The 24,006-nt window shown below is 32.1% G+C and overlaps 1 protein-coding gene across 2 annotated transcripts in view; it reads right to left on the bottom strand.

Moving 5' to 3' along the window:
- Positions 1–9,582, bottom strand: part of Dsd (attractin-like protein dsd) — a 33,862-nt gene extending 24,280 nt beyond the window's left edge. Inside the window, exons 1-2 of one of the 2 annotated variants that reach the window (XM_083102987.1) lie at positions 9,389–9,582; positions 8,655–9,311 (exon numbers count right to left, since the gene is read on the bottom strand). In XM_083102987.1, the coding sequence (XP_082959113.1) occupies positions 8,655–9,046 (392 nt within the window). In that variant the 5' untranslated portion in view covers positions 9,047–9,311; positions 9,389–9,582. Of the gene's footprint in view, positions 1–8,654; positions 9,312–9,388 lie in introns of those variants that run through there. The other variant, XM_083102992.1, reaches the window with a different exon arrangement.
- Positions 9,583–24,006: the final 14,424 nt, after the last annotated feature.

Below are 24,006 nucleotides of genomic sequence, written 5' to 3'. Positions count from 1 at the left end.
TATCTCATGGCATAGAATTTAATGACACAGCACATACGCACTATAATTATGCGTTTTAATCATCACTTTCCCTACATGTCTGTCGTCTTAAAATATTCTATGTGCGTTCTCATATATTTCAACATATATTTTTTATTTAAAACATGGATTAAATTTTAAGATAAATAAATAACTTTGCAATAAACTGAGTTGACAGAAAGGCTTCAAACAAAGATAAGTGATAATAAATAATACTCGTAGATAACAAAATAATAAACAAGACTCGATTACACTTGCCAAAGTATCATTGAACACGCGACTACATTTATCAAAGTATTTTAATATGTTAAAGTATGCAATATTGCATTATAACTTTCATCAAATTATATGTAAAATACCATCGCAAAGTTTCCTCTTCTTTCGCGTTTGATAGGCAGAAAGTGCATTACGTATATACTATAAAGTAGTTATCTTATCAAGCTTTATATCGATCTACGCTACACTTATTTGATCTTCCTACTTTCCGAATAGATGCCTTATCTATTTAAAATATCTTTCAGATAAGATACATCATGCACATCTGTGTAAAGTATCAAATAATTGAAAGTAAAATCGACGCTAAAATTTTATAAAAATATCTATTCTGAAAATATCATAGATAAATGAAGCGTTTTTCTGTTACTTTATTAGATAACTGTTAGACAATATATGAAATAACGTTATAAAATGTTTCACCATTTTTCTTAACTATTAACTCGTCAAGACAGATTAGTTGATTTAACTCATTGGTGTGTATAATAATAATAAAATTATTGAATTTATTATTATTACTTCATTTATTTTAATTTAAATTTATTATTATTATTTCATTTATAAACAATTGTAAAGTTCGATAAGATTTATAAATAAGGTTTTTAGCAGAAAGAGTCAATATAGAAAACTCTCTAAAAGTAATTGACATTTCCATATTGTTATTACAAATTATTTCCACCTATTATTAGATTGACAGATTATTGAAGGATTATTAAAAATTATTAAAGATTTATACTTGCACTGAATTTAATAAAAGTTAATCAAATAATTACTTTTGCGCGAACGGCGAAGCAATGTTTGAATATTAATGCCAATATCGATCTGTATTTTAGTATGCAGACAAGAACGATGGTTTCTCGAATATATCGCAGTGTTTATTGTTAAAGAAAAGTATTAAGTATGCGTGATGTATCAGACTGAATCGTATCGTACATAGACGGCAAAACATGTGGAACGTGACATATCAATTTCTCTTATTGATTTTAGAAGATGTTTTAAGCGAAAGATATAGAAACGTTATAGCATTGAATCTTTTTTCATTCAACTTATTAAAAAAAAATAAAATAAAATAATTTTATTTCAAATCAAATCCTTGATCTTGATCTTCCTTTCTTCAAAATAACGGAATTTGTGACAGAAGTATGATTGCAAAAAAATAGCTTCGAAATTGTACACATAACTTTTGCTTTGTGCACTTTTTTCTAAACAATTTAGTATTTTTTGAGACTACTAATCGCACTTGGAGCACGTCTCGCTCTGTACGTGCATCGCTACTATATTTGTACATAAGCCATCACACGTGCTCGGACAAGAGTCCCGTATAGAAGATAGTGCATGAGTGGGTAGAGAGTTATGCATAATGTAACACATGGTATATGAAACAAAACGCCTTTTCCACGATAACAATATCGATTCGGAGAGAGAAAGGATACGGTTAGAAATTTAGACAGGGCAAGCTGCAAAATTGTGTTTAACAAAATTATAAACTATGAAAGAAACTTATCAATGCATCAATGAATGAATATTATTTTATATGACAGAAAGAATAGTCTTGTCACAATAATAGTATTGTTGAGCAAAAATATCGTTGTATAATAAATAATAATATTCTAAATATAAAATTAAATTAAGTTAAAAAATATAAAAATTTAATAATAAATAATAAATATTCTAATATAAATAATATTCTAATATCTAATATTAATATCTAATATTAATAATAAATAATAAATATTCTAATATAAATAATAATAATACATAAATAATAATATTAAATAATAATATTCTTCCAGTATCTAACAGAAAGAGAAACAAGAGAAATAGAAAGAGAGACAGAAAATATAATATATTCGCCACACACACAACAATATATAAACCTGTTCATGTAATAATCTTGTAATAGTGCATAGTTAGAATGAAAAGTTCGCTACTGACATAGTATATTTGTTACTAGCAATTTTTCACGATAGTAAATATGTAATAAGAAGTATGCGATCTTATATATATGACGAGAAAGTAAAAGGCGCACAGATTGCTTAAACATGTAAAATGCATTTTTACAAACTTCCTACTGATTCAGTAAAATCCTATAGCGATCCACATATCCATAGAAAAAAAAAATGGAAAAAAATTGCTTATTAAATATTTCTAAATTTATACGAAGATGTTATATATTTAAGATTATGTATATGTTATATATCTCACCAGCTACAAAAAGTTTCTTGGATTTTTTCACTTTAATATTATGTAATCCGGAAGAAAAAATCAAGACAAAGTGGCGAAGTCGATAAAATTCAAGAGGAAAAATTTACATCTAGCTTTGAATGGCAGAAAATCTGAAAACAGCTTTGATATTCCATGCACGTCAGTAAGATTCTGTATTTTGCACACGGTTGAAAATGTAACGCGGCTCGCTAGGTACACAAAAATCTCGAAATCTAGCGCATATTTTTGCGATACATAAATAAAATAATATGAAGAAAAATCCCCGATTAGTCGAGTTTAATGAATCTTCCACCATTCACATTATAAATAAATTATAAATGAATCTTTTGGATAGTCTGGCCTCAAGAGATACAATATTTATAGGTCGATGATTAAAACGATTCGGGCCACTGTTGATTCGCGAACACGCGCGAGTCTAATTAAATTCACAGTTTAATGTCGCATTACTAATGAATAATTTAACGATATTATCGTGTCAGCACCGACCACGAAATAGCTGTTTACGTCGGAAATCAAACGATATAGCTTTATAGGATAGGATTATGCAATACTTTATACGGGAAGTTAATTGCAAATAATAGAGATATGAAGTTTGTTCCCTCGATTGTATATTTGTCGATAATAAATAACACCATTCGCGTTATTTAATAAATATTAATTTTTTACGTCAAATTACGAACAAAATTGCGATGGCACATCTAAATTTGTTGAAAGCTAAACAATTTTCGAAATGTAGGATTTTTTAAAATTACCAAATGAAAGAGAATTATTTCTAAATATATATCATTTCAAAGATAATAGTGCGCAATAATTATCTGAATAGAGAACTTTGGTGCCGATGGTACCAGATGAACGACGTTCATTACACTGAAAGAAGAATTCAAATTAAGCGTAATTAGCGAATGTAATTTATAATCTGTGTGACGGAATTGTAAAAGCGAACGAGACACGTACACATGGACGACGAAAAATCACGGAGTAATTATTATCGCGTGGCTATTATCGATCAATTACCTCGCGAACGATTACGTTATAAGCGCTGCGCTCGAGTAAAGAGTCGTTTTTCTTTTGCACCAATAATTATAAAAATTATCCTCGTAAATCACTATCTATGTCCATCACCAGTCCATTAGAATACTCAAACAGAATCAATCCTTTCGTTTCGAATCAATCATATTTGTCGATCAATGATAAGTCGATAATTGATAGTCGATAAACGGATTGTTGGAAATCATACGTTGTAAGCTAATGAATCGCGAGTTAATTATACATTCGCTCTTTTTTCGAAACAAAGCAGCCTTTTCGATACAATGTGGCACGAATTAAACGAGATAATGCGACACGTTTGGAGAGGCTGCGCTTTTTCGGAGCAACTTCATCGATCTCTTCGAGGGAAGGAGCGAAGGGATGCGCAGGGATGCGCCACAGCATTTGTAACGGGAAATAAACGGGAATGGAGGGACATAATTAATACGGCTGTACGGGAGACGAAGCTTGGCCTAACCAACTAACGAGCTTTTGCATTCACGTGTCTCCCGTCGACGGTGATGCAGTTTACATTGCCGGTGCAGACGAGCGCATTACACGAACACAATGAAAGACATGCTCCGAAAACCTCATCTCTATCTGTTCATCTCCCTCTTTCTCTCTCTCTCTCGCACGCTTTTGTCACGTGTATCGCTACGCAAAACAGATAAAGAGTCGCACGCAGCGCGCGAGTGCATATAAAGGAAATGTATCGGCAAGTCGTGTAAATTTATGATGTGCTGCCTGCAGTCATTTCGAAACTGCGAATATAGATTACAAATTATGTAGAACGTTCTTGGCTAAATAAATAATAAATAATAAATTGTCCAAAATAAATTGTCTTTAGTGCGAATTTTATTTGAAATTAATTTAACAATATACAGTAAAAAATAAAATGTTAATTATAACATTTTTCACATGTCCCAGAAAGTCCACTCTAAATTTTAAGTTAAAATTCATTCGTCGTGTATTACTTATTGACAAACTAAAAATGTTAAATAATTGACACGATACTTTATATTTATTTTTGTTGTTGTGATTTTAAGTGTAATGTAAAAATAACATACAAATTAATTAAAAATTACATGAAAAAATAGTTACAATAACTCGTAAGAAATGTTGAGGACATTAACATGTAATAGTAATTATTTTAACTTAAATTATTTGTAATAGAAACATTTGATTTTAATAAATTTGATTATTTTTGTATGTCAAAGTTCAAGATTATTTGAAGATTCACTTTAACTTTTCTTAGAATGTTAAGCTGACTTTGAGACATGTTGATTGTTTAAAATGATTTAAATGTTAAAAATACTCAAAATAATATTCCACTTCTAAGAGACATATACAAAATGTTAAGTATGAAGTTGACATAAATGTTACACATGAAAAAGTTATAAAAATAATAACATATAGGTTGTATGTTAATTTTACATTGAAGTATTAATCAAAACGTGGTAACACAAGAAAATTTTAACATATGGACGCACAATTTTTTACTGTGTAAAATCGAAATATTGACATGAATTTATAAATCTTACATTTTTTAACTCGCAAGTAAAAGATATCCAAATCATAGTGTTTTGAGATACTTTAATATACAATTTCCGCTCGTTCAATGACTTGACAGACGATTTATTTAGGCTAAAGTCAAGTATACGTAACGATTTAACTGTTCAGATTTTCGACTAGTCAACTTTTGTATACAAAAATTATACATGTATAGTGGTAAAGAAGGGAGAAAAAAAGAATGAGAGAGACTGCATCGTAATAGTGTTATATAAAGTGCAAGTGAAGCAAAAAAGAAGATAAAGCTCGCGCCCTATTCGCGATCTATTCACGCTCGCGATGTCTATCAATCATTGTCACTGACACTGCGATGCCCCCGAACCGGGATTAACTTTTTAGAGAAAGGCAGAAAATTTCATGCGAAAGTTCGATATTTCTCGAATGTGGGTGACTATTCGACTTTGCTCGGTGGAAACTTTTTCGAAAAATATCGTGAAATTTGAGAACCGCGAGGAAATATTCGATATTTCTGAGCTGTAGAAAAAAGAGGGAACATTCGTTCTTTTCTTCTTTGGAGAAAAAAACTTCCTTGCAATTTCCGGAACGTCCAAAACACGATATTGAAATCAAAATCGAAATATTTTATTTTATATAACTATATAAGAAATTAGGCTCTGTGTATAAAACATAAACTTAAATTTAAAGGCCATAAGAGCTAAACGCGGATGATAGTGCGTAAGTTCAACGAGAAAATAAGTTTTTCGTTGAAACTTATTTGTGTGCACAGGGCACAAATTTTCTTGGTACGATACCAAGCAAATTTAAATAATTCTCAATTCGAGAATTTATTTAATTATTATCCCTCTTTCCCCCCTGTAATGTTGTAGGCGAGAAAAATTGTGCCCTGTGCACACAAATAAGTTTCAACGAAAAACTTATTTTCTCGTTGAACTTACGCACTATCATCCGCGTTTAGCTCTTATGGCCTTTAAATTTAAGTTTATATTTTATTTTATATTTGTAACAATTTATAAAAAAAAAAATCTCAAAATATTAAAGACAAAATATATAAACCAATGCCCTTATTATAAAATAAAATTTTTAATTTATATATCACAATATTTAATTCATAATATATTTATAATTTGAGGAAAAAATATTATGTTTGTAATTTAAGAAAGATTCTTATATTTATATATATTTTATTTTACTTTTTATATATATTATATTTTATATTTTATATTTATATTTAAAAATAAATGCTATTGAAGATTTTTATCATTAACGGTATTCAGAAATCTGGATGTTGCGAAATATAGGAATATCCAAAAGGATTTTCTCCGAGAGGAGAATATTGACGGAATACTCGTGGTGAATGTCTTCAGATATTCGCTAAATATTTAAAAGGGAGCAAGAATAGTTAGCAAGAATGTCAAATCTATAGCGGAATAGTACTTTCGGAATATACTTTCTCGATATCCATTGAATATCCATTAAATATCTAAGAAAATATTCAAGAATATCCTCTGAACATCTCCATCGACTCCGATCGTACGTTCCAATGTTCTCATGACGAAAACATGATGACTGATCAAGTAAAGTGCATATATACCTTTGACATTTTCTATCTCAGAAACTTCAAACGTGAACATCCGGCTACGAATGGGAATTGACTGCGTGGTGATAAAATATAAACCAGGACGAAATATGAATTCTGTTTCTATTCTATTAATATTTCATGATTATTATATGCACTGATTACACGGATTCCGAATACTTTTTCCAAATTCTTAAAAAAAAAAAAAACTTGCTCTACTTGGAACGCAGTCATGATCAAAATTTTGTTCTATGTAAAAAGTCATGGTCAATTTTAAAATTCCAATTTTGAGATTCCAATTTAAAAAGAGAATTTCGTAAGAGCATCTACGTGATTTAACTTGATGCTAAAATGTATTATATGTATTAAAACAATATGTAAATATTTCTCGCTTATGCAAAAAGTAATTATTTATTTATTGAAGATTATATTTATATATATATATGTATGTGTGATGTGTAATTGATGACTTAAAATTTTCCAGGGTGACAAAATTTTACATTTTTTGGATAAAATTCAGTGATAAAAATCAATATTTTTTCGAAAAATGGTCAAAATTAGTTTTCTCTATTAAAAATATTAAAATAAATAGAAAACCTTTTTTTTATATTTTTCAATTGAAAAAGTGTCAAATTAAAATCCTTAATACATAGATTAGAAATCGACGTAGCAAATAAATTAATTTTTTATTAGAAGACATTGTATATGGTGTAAACGCAAATCATATCTGTATTGATGATAATTGTTAATTCGGTTATTATTATATTTTTCTTATTAAACTAAAAAACTTGATATAAAATTTAATAACATTTATATCTCTAAAATTTTTTTTTATTTCAAAAATTTCACATATTAATTTGAATTAAAAAAAGACTTTATTATTATGATTTCATTTTTTAATCTATAATAACTAGTATGATTTATTAATTAAAGTAAAAAATATCTTTCGCACTATATATTTTAGTGTTACATATTAATTATCTTTATACTTTTTGCCAATATTTATTCCATTAGATAAAATCCGGGACCGTAAAAAAACCGGAATTTATCATTCATTTTTTCTATTCACTGGACTTTTCTAGTTAACTTATATTTCAGGTTGATAATCTAAACTTTTCAAACAACTACATCTTAAAACGAAAAGCAATGTTTCATATGTACAAATGGACAAATTATTTGTGCTTTATTCCTAAATTGAACAAGTTTAGTCAATATCCAGGACAGAGAGCACATTTCCCGTCGCTTTTAACGGCGACAATCCATCGATTGATCAGGCAAATCTAATCTCTGATCCTCCCCAGAGGCTGTCAAAGCTCTTATAGTGGTCAGTGTTATCACAAGATATGAGCTCTGCTTCGTTTATTGTTAGATACCTATACATCTCGAGACAACAATACGTTGATCTTGCTAGCCCTGTACTTTTTCTTCTCATTTTTTTTTTCTTTGTCCTTCGAACAAAACGCGATTAAACAACCATCGCTCCTTTTATAACGAATAATTGCCTAGATGAAAGGAAAGTAGAACAAAGAAGCTAAGGTGCAGCCACACGAGGAAGAAGAACGAGCTTGAGAGATTCTCTTTCGAAGAGACGCATGCACGCACGCACGCACGCAGACGTTTATTTACGTCACGCGCCCGAGCAGGGGGAGGAGAGGGGGTGGCTGAATCTCTCTCCGTCACCCGTCACCCGGAACACGCCGATCGAAGCGACAAGAACGACCTAGAAAGTGGCGAGATACCGTTGCACTTGACACGGACCGTGCGCCCGTACGTCCGTACGTGTATGGGATACCAGGCGCTACATACGCACTCTACGGGAACATGTCACACCCGCACGTCGTCCTCTGGCCGAACGATAGACGGAGAGATACAATAAATATACCTGAAAAAGAAAAAAAGGGGGACGGAGAAAATTTCTCGCGAAGCGAGATCCGGAGACCTGCTGTCACTCTCCTGCCCGTGACAGCTGATCCGAGAGAGAGAGAGAGAGAGAAAGAGCGCTCACCTGACCTTCCCGCCGCAGAACTGACAGTGCGTGCCCTGCCAACCCTCGCGACACACGCAGCTGCCATTGACGCAATCACCGTTGACGCAGGTGTCCAGGTCGCAGCCCACCTCCGCTATCGGCGACGAGGAGGAGGACGAAGCGGCGTCGCTCACGCGCATCACCCAGCAGCAGACGAGCACCGCCCACGGTAGGAACGTCGCCCACGGCACCGCGATCGCGGCGTCGCTGCCATGGCCGCGTCCCCGTCGCGGGTCCCGCACCGCGGCGACCTCGTCGTCGTCGTCGTCATCGTCGCCGTTGCCGCCGCCACGACGAGATCGCCGCCACTGAGCTTTCCGACGATACTTGGACTTATATAGGAACAAAAACATGTGCGCGATCTCTGCCATTTTGATAGGCTTCCATGTCAGGGACAATGGCCGCAACGGACGCACCGACGAGGGACGCGCATACGGGACGACAACGACGGACAAAATCGGACAGCCTTCGCCTACCCTTCCCGTAATCTTCGACACGACAACTCCCGAGTCGACCTCGATACCGTCTCGCCCGACGTACTCGCGCGACTCGCTGCTACTGGTCTGCGCGCTGGCGAGCTCGGGGAGGGAGCGCGCAGCCGCCACCGCCGTCCACCTGTCATCGAGCACGTGTCACCTAGATGGAACGCGCGGATGTGGATAATCTGCTCCGAAAGCCGGAGCCGGATGAGAGAGACGGCGATATTTACATACGTGTCTTTCTCCTTTCTACTGTCGAAAATAGAGGACAATCCTTAGAAAAAGATCGGTCAAGTTTTATCCTTTTTATTCGGATATTTTCCGACGAACAGTCTATGTATTTGATGTCTATGTATTTGATGTCTATGACTGGTGGGATTGAGAAGTCGTCACCGTCCACTCGCCAATTTGCACAATTTTGATAAAGATTTGCTCATTCTATTCTAATTTATTTTTAAATCTCTTTAGTTGTCAAATAGGTCCATATAATATTTAAAGGAATCTCTAGGTGTTCCACTACATTTTTATCAAATTTGATTTTAAGTATCTACAATAGGTAATTTAAGCCCTAAGCTTTAAGAAATTGATCAATCACAGTAGAGTATTCTCTTCATAACTGACTGTGATTGGTCAATCTCTTAAGGCTTAAGAAATTGACCAATCACAGTCGAGTATTCTCTTCATACTTGACTGTCATTGGTCAATCTCTTAAGGCATAAGACCTCCGCTACAATGGCCTGGTTTACACCGACCGTTTGATATGCGTATCAAATGTTATGTTCGTATTAAATGTATAGTGTAAACAATGGCTGCGTTCAGCAGAAAAAGCTGCTTTGCAACTGTTGTAAAATTCGTGAGCTTGATTGGTGTATGCTCTTAATTTTGACTGAATCTAAGAGCATACACCAATCAGATTCACGAATTTTACAACAGTTGCAAAGCAGCTTTTCCTGCTGAACGCAGCCAATAGGTGCATCTAGAAGCACAACCGCTCACTGAGCGGCTAAGTAGCACTCGAATGTGATTGGTGAATTCAAAGATAGAAACCAATCACATTCAATTGCTACTTAGCCGCTCAGTGAGCGGTTGTGCTTCTGGATGCACTCATTGCCGTTTAAAGCCTACGGCACACGGTACAATTTTTCGTACTGGATTTGATAAGATTTAGTAAAATATTAGAAATGCTGCATTCTGATTGGTGCATTTTTAGTATTTTACTAAATCTTATCAAATCCAGTACGAAAAATCGTACCGTGTGCCGTCGGCTTAAGTTGGTACAATACGCATCGAGAAGGCGTATCGTATCAAAATGTTACGATCACGGTCTTAAGGCCCATCTACATCTATCGTAACATTTCATCGTAAGCGATCGTAATCGTAAAGAAAAAAGTTGTCGTAAGCATTGTCTGTCTACATAAAATCGTAAGAATGTAACAGATAACCGTTTTATATCATGAATAGGAATAAATTAATTATTTTATGTGCTGCAGTATTAATAATACAATTATGTTTATTAATACAAATTCGACAAAAACGAAAACGAAGATGGTCCATGGAATTCGGCCCATTAATCGACCTCGTAATATTCGTGGATTCCATCTAACCTTATGACAGACAAGCGACAAGCGTCGCAATCATCGTCGCAATCATCATCGCAATCGTAAGAGTTCAAGTTGAGTCAACTCTTAAGGCCATCACACACGAAATTGCATAGCTGCATATGCATAACATGAGACCATATGGACCAATGAGCATCGAATATTATGTTATGTAAGTCAATATGGCGATTTAATACTCGATGCTCATTGGTTCATATGGTCTTATGCTATGCATATGCAGCTATGCAATTTTGTGTGTGATGGCCCTTACGATAAGCTTACGACAACTGTTACGACGAGCGTTACGATCGCCGTAAGAAGCTTACGATAGACGTTACGATAGATGTAGATGGGCCTTTACATACAGGTCAGGAAACTCCGGTGGTGGGAGGTGTCCTGCTTTTTGTCCTCGGTTTGTGTAGTTTGAATATTGTCCGCGTGGTTCGCAACATGCATGGGATGTTAGTTAAACAAGATGGTGGTATTTGATGTCCACAGCACGGCCGTCCACAAGTTCCACTGACGCGGTCTTATTATTATTTTATATTGTTTTTTTTATGTTTTATTAATAAGTTTACATAATAAGCAATATAAGTGGTAATCGGAAAGGATAAACAAATGTATCTTTGTCAAAAGAGAATTGCGCATGCGCGCCTCGAACATCCCTCGATCGCAACGACTCGTGCGGACATACAGGAAACTATCAATTTCGAGCCACTAAGCGGGATATCCCCACCACCGAAAAAGTAGACCAGTTTCCAGACCTGTATGCATAGACCTTATAAAGGTGAAAGCACATAAAATTGCATAGGCGCATAACCATAAGCATAAGGAAATTGATTGGTTCACAAATATATGCATAAGAAAATGAACCAATCAATTTTCTTATGCTTATGGTTATGTGCTCCTGCAATTTTATGTGCTTCCACCTTAAGTATGGACTGGCAATTGCCTATAGTTTCTGTAGAGAAGCAGTGTCCGGAGGAGGTTAGAGAGAGAAACATACTTTTTAGTACTTCTCTTTCTACAAGTGTCCGGACACTTGTAGAAAGAGAAGTACCAAAAAGTATGTTTCTCTCTCTAACCTCCTCCGGACACAGTCTGATACGTATTGCCAGTCCATATCTAACATAGACATAGTAAGTATAGACCGAGCATCCATTGTATAAGCGTTAAGTATACGAAAAGAAAGACAAAAGATGTAAGATGAGTTTCTTTCTCTTTTCAATGTCGGAGAAGTGGGGAGCACTTCTCTTCATCTCCTCGCGCCGGTTCGTTGTTTCCCCTATTGAGATGAGGAGAAGTGCTCCCCACTCCTCCGGCATTGAAAAGAGAAAGAAACTCATCTTACATCTTTTGTCTTTCTTTTCGTATACTTAACGCTTATACAATGGATGCTCGGTCTATAGTTACTATGTCTATGATATCTAAGGTCTATGCCTGTATGTAAGACCGTGGTTACGATAGATGTAGATGGGCCTTAACACTACTGTGTATCACTTGTCGACTCTTCGTACTTTATTGCGTACTTTAGCTGGATTCCTTAAAGCGCGCGCATGTATTTATACATTTGATGTAAACGCAGTCGAATTAAACGTTTGGTGCGCATTACTTTTGATTCGCGTATCAAAAGACGTACGGTGTAAAGAACATAGGCCGGTATTCATAGTCCGGTCTTATATTTAAGATCGTCTTTAGTTCATCTTCAGATAATCCATAGCCAATGAAATGATACATACAATATCTAAAGATGAACTTAAGACGATCTTAAATATAAGAACGGACTATGAATACCGGCCATAGACTTATATAATAGACCGCGCCATCTTATGGGCGCACGCACGCCGACATAGAAGGACAGAGATAGTGATGGAGTCGTCCGCTCTCTCTCATATTTGAGAGAGAGTGGGAGAAGACGGAGAAGGCGGAGAAGGCACTATATCTTATTCTATCTTATTCTCTCCTTTATCCCCACCTTATCACATTTAGACAGAGAGAGCACAACTCCAGCTATTGCTCTCTCACTTTTGTGCCAGCGTGGGTTGCTCTCACGGTTGGCTTGGTCTATTATATAAGTCTATGGTAAAGAAAGCACAGGTAGAAATAAATGTCACACGATTGGCTATCGAGTAGGATTCTTCAAGTCTCCAAAATTTCTCTAGATCCTGACAGTCAATCGTGTGACAGTGCGTTTCTCTCCCTTGCAATCAGAGGGTCTGTTCTTTTTAGCTGCACTGCTACACTAGTACAATAAGTTAGAAAGAGACAAACAACTTTCTTTCACTCTAACTAATTGCACTAGTGTAGCAGTGCAGCTAAAAAGAACAGGCCCAAAGAGAAGACTGAGAGGTGTCATGGCCTGCTTTTAGGTGATCCCTGAAAGCGATACTCCCTCTATGAACATTGAAAACGTGGATATGAACTACAAAGCCAATGTCCATGAATATTCTCAGAGGGTAATATATAATGTGCAGAATTTCTGGTTTTCTTCCGTGCTATGTGCACGAAATGCCGGTAGCACCAGTGCTATATAACAAGATACTTATTTATGTAAATTGATAGTAAATAAATTATTCAATCGCGAAAGATACTGTAATATTCAAAGATGAAATAAATATTTTTCTATATTCATTGTCATATTTATATCTTTTTATTTACAAAACACAAAATGCCTGCTGTGGGATAAAAACATTTTTAACCGTATTTCTATAAATCTTCTTAATTAGCAGTAAACTGATCTTTCATATTTATCAATCATTTTTTTAATTATTTAAAAATTTAATTATTAATACATGTATAGAATTTGTCAAATTAATCACTGATTCTTCTGAAGTTTTTATAATTAAGACTCGAAAAATATAGATGTTGCAAAATATTTTAAGTCTCTTCCTTTATATAAAATATAAAGAATTCATATGTTCCATTTTAATATAGCTAACATTATTTTTATATATTTTTATTATAATTTCTATTATAATTTTCATACCAACATAATATTTTTATGCTTAATATAATATTTTTATGCATAATATTTTTATGCCAAATACATATTACAAAATATATGACAAAATATAATACAAATTTAATATAAAATATAATTCGAAATTAATACAAAATAATTTATTACATGGAATAATTTATTACACGAAAATGTCCAAAATATACGTATAATATAAAATTTACTAAAAATTTTTACATAGTCCAGACGAGAAGCTGATCAGCGAAGATTAATTACGCAACATTTATTATTAATAATAGATATGCAATAACAGAATTTAATGTTTTATATAACGTAAATAATCGTGATCAAAAGAGTCATTAATAATAAAATTATTGATCGTTTCTTCGATTGTAAAAGAAAGTATTTGCATTACTGGCGCATTTTGTATAGATTATCAAAGGAAATATTCAAAATGAAAAGATAGAATAAACTTCTAAATCAACAATTAAATTACTAAATAAATAGCGATTTAAAATTCGCGAGAAAACGCGACGAATAAATAAATCGACAATAATCGGAATATTCGATTGCGAGATACGCATAATTTTTATAATATGATAATCGAAACCATCAATAGACACGCGTGCGATATAATTATTATCACACAAATGATGACAGACGAAGATATTTTGGCAAACATTTGTGATCCGTATTGTTTATGAACATAAAATGCATTGTCCGATTTATTTGCGATTAATACGCGAATTTATACGAATTTCACGATTGAGAATAAAATACATATCCTATTTCGCGCATGATTAGCTGAATTAGATTAAATGAGCTCTATAAGCTTTAAAATATAATTAAAAATCGCGTTGTGGCCACGTATAATAGAAAATAACAGAACGAATGATTTTCAAAGTCCCTCTAATAATCGATGTAATTGTAGAGTTTAATAAGATTTAAATAATGTAAATAATCAAGTTTAAAACAGTCATTAATAAAGTTATCGATCGTCTTTTAAATTATAGAAGAAAATATTTGCGCTACCAGCATTTTGCACGAACTATTAAAAACAATATTCAAAGACGTGGAAAGATAAATAAAACTTCAATGTATAAGTCAACGATTAAATTATAAGATAAATCGCGATATAAAATTCGCGATAAAACGCGACGAATAAATAAATCGATAATATTCAAAATATTCAATTGCAGATAAGCGAATGATACATCAGTAATATCCGATAAAAAGAGGAGCGATTTTAAAAATGGAGAACGATTAACATCTTGTGTCTACATCAGATTTCGCAAGATCAATCTGCGAAGAAAAGTTAAGTGATCCATTGAACGTCGGGAACTTCACTGTAGGAGGAAACGAATCCTGGATCTTCCGGACCATTCCCGATAGCAATGATTTCAGTAATAAATCAACGACAATTATCCCTCGTCCATTATCTTCAATTCACGAAATTGATATGCACATCAAAAAACATGTTCTTCCATTATTAAGAAATATATTTCTTTATTGAAAATTAAATGGATATAACGACCTTTTTTATTGAAATGTGATTACGAACGATTATATTTATAAATAATAAAATACATGCATTATTGGAGTTTGTGTTAAATGTGCGAACACATATAATTTGGGGTACTGTTCGCGCGCGCGAGACGAATCGAATCCGATATCAGCAAGATTTAAAAAATTTCAATTCGAGCAGTGTGCAAAATAAAATAAATAAAATAATTTTGAACAATTAATTCTGGATTAATTCTCTAGATTCTTATTTTTATAACATTTAAATTAATAATTTCTTTTCTTTTAATCAATATCTTACTGATATAGGGGTACCCATTCGATTTGTCTCGAAATTTTTAAGTATTCGCACATTTTATGTAACATTCATGTATAATTTCGCTTATATATAATATATAACATTATTAAAAATTATAAAAATATTTTGGAGACGTAAATTTGTGCATGTATTTTATTATACATATATATAAAATGGTATATACCTAAAAACTAATATTTCAAAATGGCGATGGATGTCCAATAACTGCAAATAGTTTCTTAAAAGAAACTAAAAATTAATGTTAATATCCCCAGCACCTAGAAATAATTTTTCAAAAGAGACAAATTATATTAATTAAAAATATATTCGTTCGTAATCATTTTTATCAAAAGATTTATACAAATCAATTACAATATGAAATTACTTGAAAAACTAAAATTTATACACAACGCTATATCCATATTTAATCTACTATTAAATCTTTCTGGCATTATATATATATAGACAATAATAATACCAATCCTAGTAATGATAGAACATTTTTAACGAAGAAAAGAAGAGATACATTTCCCTCATCTAAATGTATATTATTTAAATTAATTCGACGTTAAAGAAGCGTATCGTTGTTGAATTACTACTGAAATCATTGCTTTCGGAAATTGCCAGGAAAACCTGAGATTAGTTCCTTCAATCTCACAATAAAAATTCCCAATTTTCAACAGGGCACCGAACTAGACAACGCGAATGGATCTCACAAGAACTGGTGAGAAATAATTCTCCATGATGAAAATCGTTTTGACTGCTCGGCGGTACAAGCCACGCAACTTTCATTAAAGTTTATTTAACGGAAGGAACAATGATAACTCTTTTATTAAAACGACAATCTCGTCTAAGAACGCGAAAAAGAACGCGAGAAAAACACGGTGTTTTCGCAACGGTAATTTATTAATTTATTTATGAATATTTTCCGATACGAAAAAAAAAATTCGTAAATACAAATATAACTGAAAAAATAAATTATTAAATTCATAATAATTAACTCGCGATTCTATAATATCGAAGGTGATCGTTAAATTTTGTGAAGTTAATATTTAATCGTTGACTTATCACGAATTTTATCGAATCTTCACTCTCTTATTCGACATTTCTTTATATTTAATTAGCAATATTTAGGAATATTATCTGACGAGAGGGACAGCGATAAAATTCTTCTGTTAAAATGATAATCTTGTATAAGGACGCGAAGAGAACGCGGAAAGAACATGGTATTTTCGCAATCATAATTTAATAATTTATTTTAAGAATATTCAGTTCCGCGCGGTATGGAATTCATAAATAAAATAAAGTTAACGGAAAGCATATCATTAAATTTATAATAATTGACTCGCGATTCTGTAACGAAGGCGTCCGTCAAATTTTATAATGCTTATATTTAATCATTAATTTAGCATCGAATTTTTACATTTTATATAAAAATTTTCCGAATTTATTAATGACTCTTTGACATGAAAATACAAACAGTTACTCTTTTATGAATATTCCAAAAATATATACTACAGAAACAAATACTTTAATTTAATGAATTACTATTATGTTAATTACTATTATGTAATTATTATACGTATACTTTCGATAATTTTTCGTGTAATTTACATAAGAATTTATAATCGTAAATACAATTTCATATAATATAATTATAGTTATAATTGTATTGTATTTTACAATATCATTGTAATTTATATTGTAATTTAAAATATCAATGTTAGATTATAATTAAAATACAATTATAACTATTTATAATTTACAATTTACAATTTACAAATTTATGATGCTATCAATATCAAATAACAATATTCCATTTATTCAAATATTTAATAACATCGATATAATAATTTGATATTGATAGCATTAACATTTGGATTTAATATTATATTTGATTTAATACACATATATTTTTAAGTTTTAAAATAAACTATAACATGTTAAGATTTCTTAAACGTTAATAATTATGCAATTTCTTTAATATTTCTCAAGATAATTTTGATAATTTAAATTTCACTTTTAAAACATTTTTATTTTTAAAACATGTTATATTTATTTTTACAACGTTTTTAAAAATAAATTCAACTTAATTAAAATAATTTTAATTTACCCCTAGGATTATTGGAATATTAAAAGAAAGGATGAATCTTACTTAATAACCCTAACAACCCTATTATTAAAGGATTCTAATAATTTTAATAGCTCTAACAATCCTACTATTACAGAATTCGAATGATCTTAAGAGCCCTAACAACCCTAATATTAATATTAATAAAATTCTAATGATTTTACTTAATAGCATTAACAACCCTACTTCCTGATTAACTAAAATTATTCGAGATTTGAGGAACCTATCTCTAATCATCACCTCACCTAATCATGTATATATTTTAGTCACGTGCCCTAACCGCGTGCCCTAACCGTATTCTTCAGGCCAGTTGAACCTACCTTTCGTTGATCCTGGCCACTTTCTTTCTCGATCTCTAATCAGAGATCGAAGAAGGAGATAATTACTCCTTCTTTTGCCGGATAATTACCGGCAAAAAAGCGTGAAATATTTACGCTCATTTAGTAACGATCGTTCGTTTTCACAATCGTTCGTTAAATATTGAATATAACTTTATTTTAACTGAAATAAAGCCAAATTACTATAATTTTTACAAATTTCTATAAATTATATTTTATAATAAAATATAAAATTAATGTGTGTATTTATTATATTACAAATTATGTAATTAATTAATCATTTGGCTTTATATTAAGTTAAAATAAAGTTTAAAAACAATATCTACAAACAAATTCTACGATGGATGAGTTATGAGCAATTAGAAGATAAGTGCGTATTATAAGAATAAATTAGCATAAAAAATTGATAAAATTGATAATTGTTAATGCGTTCCTTTATTTAATAAATTAGACAAAATCTCTACAAAAAAATCTTTTCTTGATCTCTTTTTTTTTAAATTAATATTTCAATATATTTTCGCGATAGATGCAAAGCATAAGTTCGAAAAAACTTATTAAAATTATTTAATTAAATTAAATTAATTTAATTTAATTATTTAATTTAATTAATTTAATTTAATCCATCATAGCTCATCCATTTTAAGGTAACGGATCAATCTACAATCTACATCTACATCTACATCTGCAATCTCTACGAATCCGTTACCTTAAAGTTAAATAAAAGTTATTTTCACTCACCGGCACTGATGCGCAACAGCGGAGTTGTTGTTATCGAAGCTAGTTGTCTGTAACATACAAATATAAAATTCATTTATAATAATGCTCACAAAATGCAATTAATATTTAAAAAAATTTTTATCGCGCGGAATTTTATATCCGATGTGTAAAATAATAAGCAGATAAACACGTATGGAAAAATTTTATAAATTTTTGAAACTGTATTTTAAATAGAAAATTTTATATGACTTTTATAAAAATCTTTCTCTTTAATTCATTTAAATAATAAGATCGAATTATTGTTCGTTTATAACAAGTTAACGATTTATAACAATTAATATATAAATAATAGATATTCACCATCAGGTTGCTCCGCCGATGCAAGATGCTTCTCCCAGGCCTCCTCCTCCTCTCATGTTGTTGACGCGCGATACTTTTAATGGCACTCCTGCACTCACGAGCGATATTTTTATATCGCTATTTCCGCTATTTTACGCGCGATACTAAACGGCACTCCCGCACTAATTCGGTACGGTTAAAAATTTGGTCGCGCGATGTATATATTTAATATATATATACTTTGTACGACACTCCCGGTTTTGGTACGAGCGAAAATCCCATTTCATTTCATGAGAATCAACTTCGAGCCAACAGGTCGGGAATGCAACGATACAACGAGCAAAGATTAGGCCCGAACCGGAAAGAAGACGGAACGATTGACGGAAATAGAGGAAAATGAAGTTCATCAACTCTTTTTCGCGCATAATTATCCTATCTCGTATCGAACCTGGACCCGCTAAGCACGATTTCAGGTGCTCCGCCCGGACATATTATGCCTCCCGCGGTTGCTATATGCTACATCAGGCTGGTAGACGACAAAAGAAGAGGATACCCACATTTTTTAAATGCTAACATTCAGCAATTTAGAAAATGGGGAGGCAATCCCTTTTACCCAGCGAAAATCGTGCCTAGGGGAATCCACTCGACGGAGTCTCGACAGGGTTAACACACGCAGTGCGTGTGGCTGTAGACGAGCAAAGAGAAGGGACCCATTAACGACCATTCCGAGCAGTCGGTCGAATTCTAACTAATTCGGGCCGAATCACTTGACGAAGCACGAAGCACGAGTGTACGTTGCATAGCAACGTATGCAAACTCGAAATCCTAGTTAGTTGGCATCGGAAGTAGAGACTCATGACAATAATGAAATTGGGATTTTTATACGAAAAGTCCAAAGCGGAAGCGCGAAAACGCGACGACGCGAGAATACTACAACGCGAAAACGCGGTAACGAAACGCCGCCGTCCGCGACACGTTGATGACACCGACGCCGCGAAAGGGTACTTAGCTTCCTCTTCAGGCTCCTTAAGATTTATCCTAAATAGAAAAATTTAAGATAAATCTCAAGGCACCATCCAAGTACTAAGCCCTCCCACCCCGACAAGGTGTACCCAATGGGAGGGTTATATTATATATAATTTTATATATAATATATTTTGTAGAATTTATTTTGTAATATACTATATAATATACTATATAATATACTATATAAATTTAAATTCGCAAATATAAACGATAAGAGAAAATATATTATATAAAGCAATGTTCAAAATAATTGATTTTAAAACTAATTATTGCGCGCAATTAATTTTTACATTTTTACTTTTAAATAAATATATTTTAATATTATAAATTGCGTAATTACAAAATAATTTATATTTCTTAGATATAAAATTTTAGTAATACGATAAATAAAAAAATTTCTATTTTTTATATGTGAAATATTTAAATAAATATATTAATATGAAATATTTTATAAAACATAAGAAGTATCTGAAAATATTAATAAAAAATTTTATAAATGTTTTAATCATTTTAAAATAAAATGGAATGTTTTTTATAAGTATATATATTATATATGTTACAATTTAAAATCACTCTTAAATCACTCTTACTAAAGAAATAAAACGAAACGTGAAATATGTATATTTTGAATATATACTAATGATAAATAATTTATATATTTTTACGTCCGCGGAACGATATACATCGAACGCACACAACACAATCGGCATACGCTGACGCTCGTGCACTCGTAACTAATAACGCGATTTAAGGTGCACAAGAATTTTAATAAACCGCCAGTAACATATAAGATTTCAGAATAATCGTAAAATAGATCACAAATAGACGCGCATCCGCACAGCTTGACAGCTGGACTCAGACTCTTTGACAGTCGTTGTTTATAACAATATCTTGACATCGCGCGCGGAAACGATCTTCTTCGAAAGAATTCAACGGGTGACGAATACAGCGGGACGGGACGCGGGGACGCAACAATATAATAAATAATGAATGTGATAAATAATTTATATTAATGACTTACATCACATTTTTTTCATTGGCCCATCCATTTCCAAAACCTCCTTTTTTCTTTTGCTTTCTTCGCTTTTTCCTCGTGGCACTTCAATCCTCGTTGCACTCATTTGAATTCCTCGTTGCACTTACATTCATTCACGAAAAGTTCCTCGTTGCACTTGCAATTGTGTTCAGAGAAAGAATTTGATAATATATGATACGTCTCACATCACTACTTCACTGCTCAAGAGCCACTGAGCGAATGATCGTAAGTCAGAAACATTACCGCGGTACTGTTTATATCGCCAAGGTTGACTATGTAAAGAAAGAATTTGATAATATGTGAAACGTCTCACGTCACTACTCGAGGTCACTGTGCGAATGATAATAAAGCCATGTAACATATTAACAATAGCGCTATACTGTTTATCAAGGTGTTATTGATAATTCTCTCGTTACCGAAATATTTTCCGTAATATAAAATATTTGCGCGAGGAATATTAAATTATAGAATTTTAATTTATTGATTGAGATTAATTGATTATTTATTAAACTATTCATCATGAAGTCTTTCGTTATGCTAATTATTTGCATCTATATTCGATTGTTTTACTTCGTGTTCTCTCACAATCCACCTCCGCCCAAATTATATTTAGATTGTCAAGTAGAGTGATAAAGTAACACGGATGGAATATATTTGTGACTCTAAGTATTAAAATAATAATTATTGTCCATAAAGATTGCAAACATCGATGTGATTATTTAATATGTTGGATTCTTATCACATTAAATCGATTCTCGATTAAATTGTATATTGTTTAATTAACCAGGATTGAGAAAATTTAAAGCATTGGTCGAAATATTTAATTCTAATATTGTTAAAGAAATATTATAATAAGCATCGATGATCAAAAGATCATAATATATTTAATTCTCTTGTCCCCTTTCATGTATCCCCTGTTTCAATTTTTATTCGCAGTAATGAATGATTACGATTCGATAAATATTTATCGTTGCGATACAGTTTCATGTCGTTTATCAAAAGTTAATTAATTTTTAATTATTAACATTTATAGCAAATTATGTTTCGATACTAATTGTAATCGTATTTAGTACAAAAATTACAATATACAAAGCGTTTCTCACCACTACTTTATTACTCGAGAGTCATCGTGCGAATGATGACAAAGCCGTAACGTATAGTGTGCTACTGTTTATATTTTATATTGCCAAAGTCGAACACCGTATTATCGACAATTCGTTGAAATATTTTATATATTATAAAATATACACTAACACGAAATATTAAATAACAGAAATTACTTTAATTTATTGATTATTAATTAAACAATTTATCACGGAGCATTTCGTTACGTTAATTATTTGCATCTGTAATTCGATTGTTTTACTTCGTGTTTTCTCAGAATCCCCCCCCCCCCCAAATTATATTTAGATTGTCAAGTAGAGTGATAAAGTAACACGGATGGAATATATTTGTGACTAAGTATTAAAATAATAATTATTATCCGTAAAGATCACAATGATCGAAATGATTATTTAATATTTTGTATTCCTATCATTTTATCGATTCTTGATTAAATTTTATATTGTTTAATTAACAAGGATTGAGAATATTTAAAGCATTCGAAATATATTTAATTCTAATATTGTTAAGGAAATATCATTATAATAAACATCAATATGATTGAAAGGTCATAACATAATTAATTCTCTTATGCCCTTTTGTATCCCCTGTTTCAATTTTTATTCGCAGTAATGAATGAATGCGATTCGATAAAGATTTATCGTTGCGATACAGTTTTATGTCGTTAATTAATTTTTAATTAATTAATACTTATTAATATTTATAGCAAATTATGTTTCGATACTAATCGTAATCGTGTTTAGTACAAAAATTACAATGTACGAAGCGTTTCTCACTACTTTATTACTCGAGAGTCACCGTGCGAATGATGACAAAGCCGTGATATGTATATAGCGGGCTTGCTATACGTCGCCAAGGCCAAACATGATATTATTGATAATTCTCTGCCGAAATATTTTACGTACTACATATACACGCGGAATTTTAAAATATAGAGGTATATTTTATTTTAAATTAATTATTAAACGATTGATGTATCACGGAACCTTTTGTTATACTAATGATTTGAATTTATTCGATTGTTTTACCGCGTTTTCCAGAAGTCAAATTTTATAATATTTAGTTTTGCATTTTAAAAGACTGACTTAGAGCGACCTAAATAAATAAATAAATAAATAAATAAATGATGTTGAGAAAAAGAAAAAGAAGACACATAAATAAATAAATAAATAATAGCGTGAAAAGAGAGAACATACTAATATTTTTATATAATAAATTATTATTAATTAAATTATTTATATTATTTATATTATCAGAGGGACATATGTGTTACCCTCCGAGAACATTCGTGGACATTGGTTTTGTAGTTCATGTCCACATTTTTAATGTCCACAGAGTGAGTATCGCTTCCAGGGATCACCTAAAAGCGGGCCATGACATCTCTCAGTCTTCTCTCTGTTACTACAAACTGTTTTTATCAAAATACAGTCAGAGAGTCAAAATAAATTTCAAATTATGTATTATATTATATATAAAATTATATATAATATAACCTTCCCATGGGGTACATCTTGTCGGGGTGGGAGGGCTTAGTACTTGGATGGTGCCTTGAGATTTATCTTAAATTTTTCTATTAAGGTAAATCTTAAGGAGCCTGAAGGGGAAGCTAAGTACCCTTTCGCGTCGTCGGTGCCGTCAACGTGCCGCGGACGGCGAGCGCTTCGTTACCGCGTTTTCGCGTTGTAGTATTCTCGCGTCGTCGCGTTTTCGCGAAACTTTTGGACTTTTTCATATAAAATCCCAATTTCATTTATTGTAACGAGTTTC

The sequence above is a fragment of the Camponotus vicinus genome, unplaced genomic scaffold (assembly GCF_025532165.1).
Source record: "Camponotus vicinus isolate PSW18456_S1 unplaced genomic scaffold, iyCamVici1.0 SCAF_1, whole genome shotgun sequence".
Classification (NCBI taxonomy): Eukaryota; Metazoa; Arthropoda; class Insecta; order Hymenoptera; family Formicidae; genus Camponotus; species Camponotus vicinus.
Note: the sequence above shows the minus strand (reverse complement) of the source record. Positions and strands in the feature narration are given on the sequence as shown.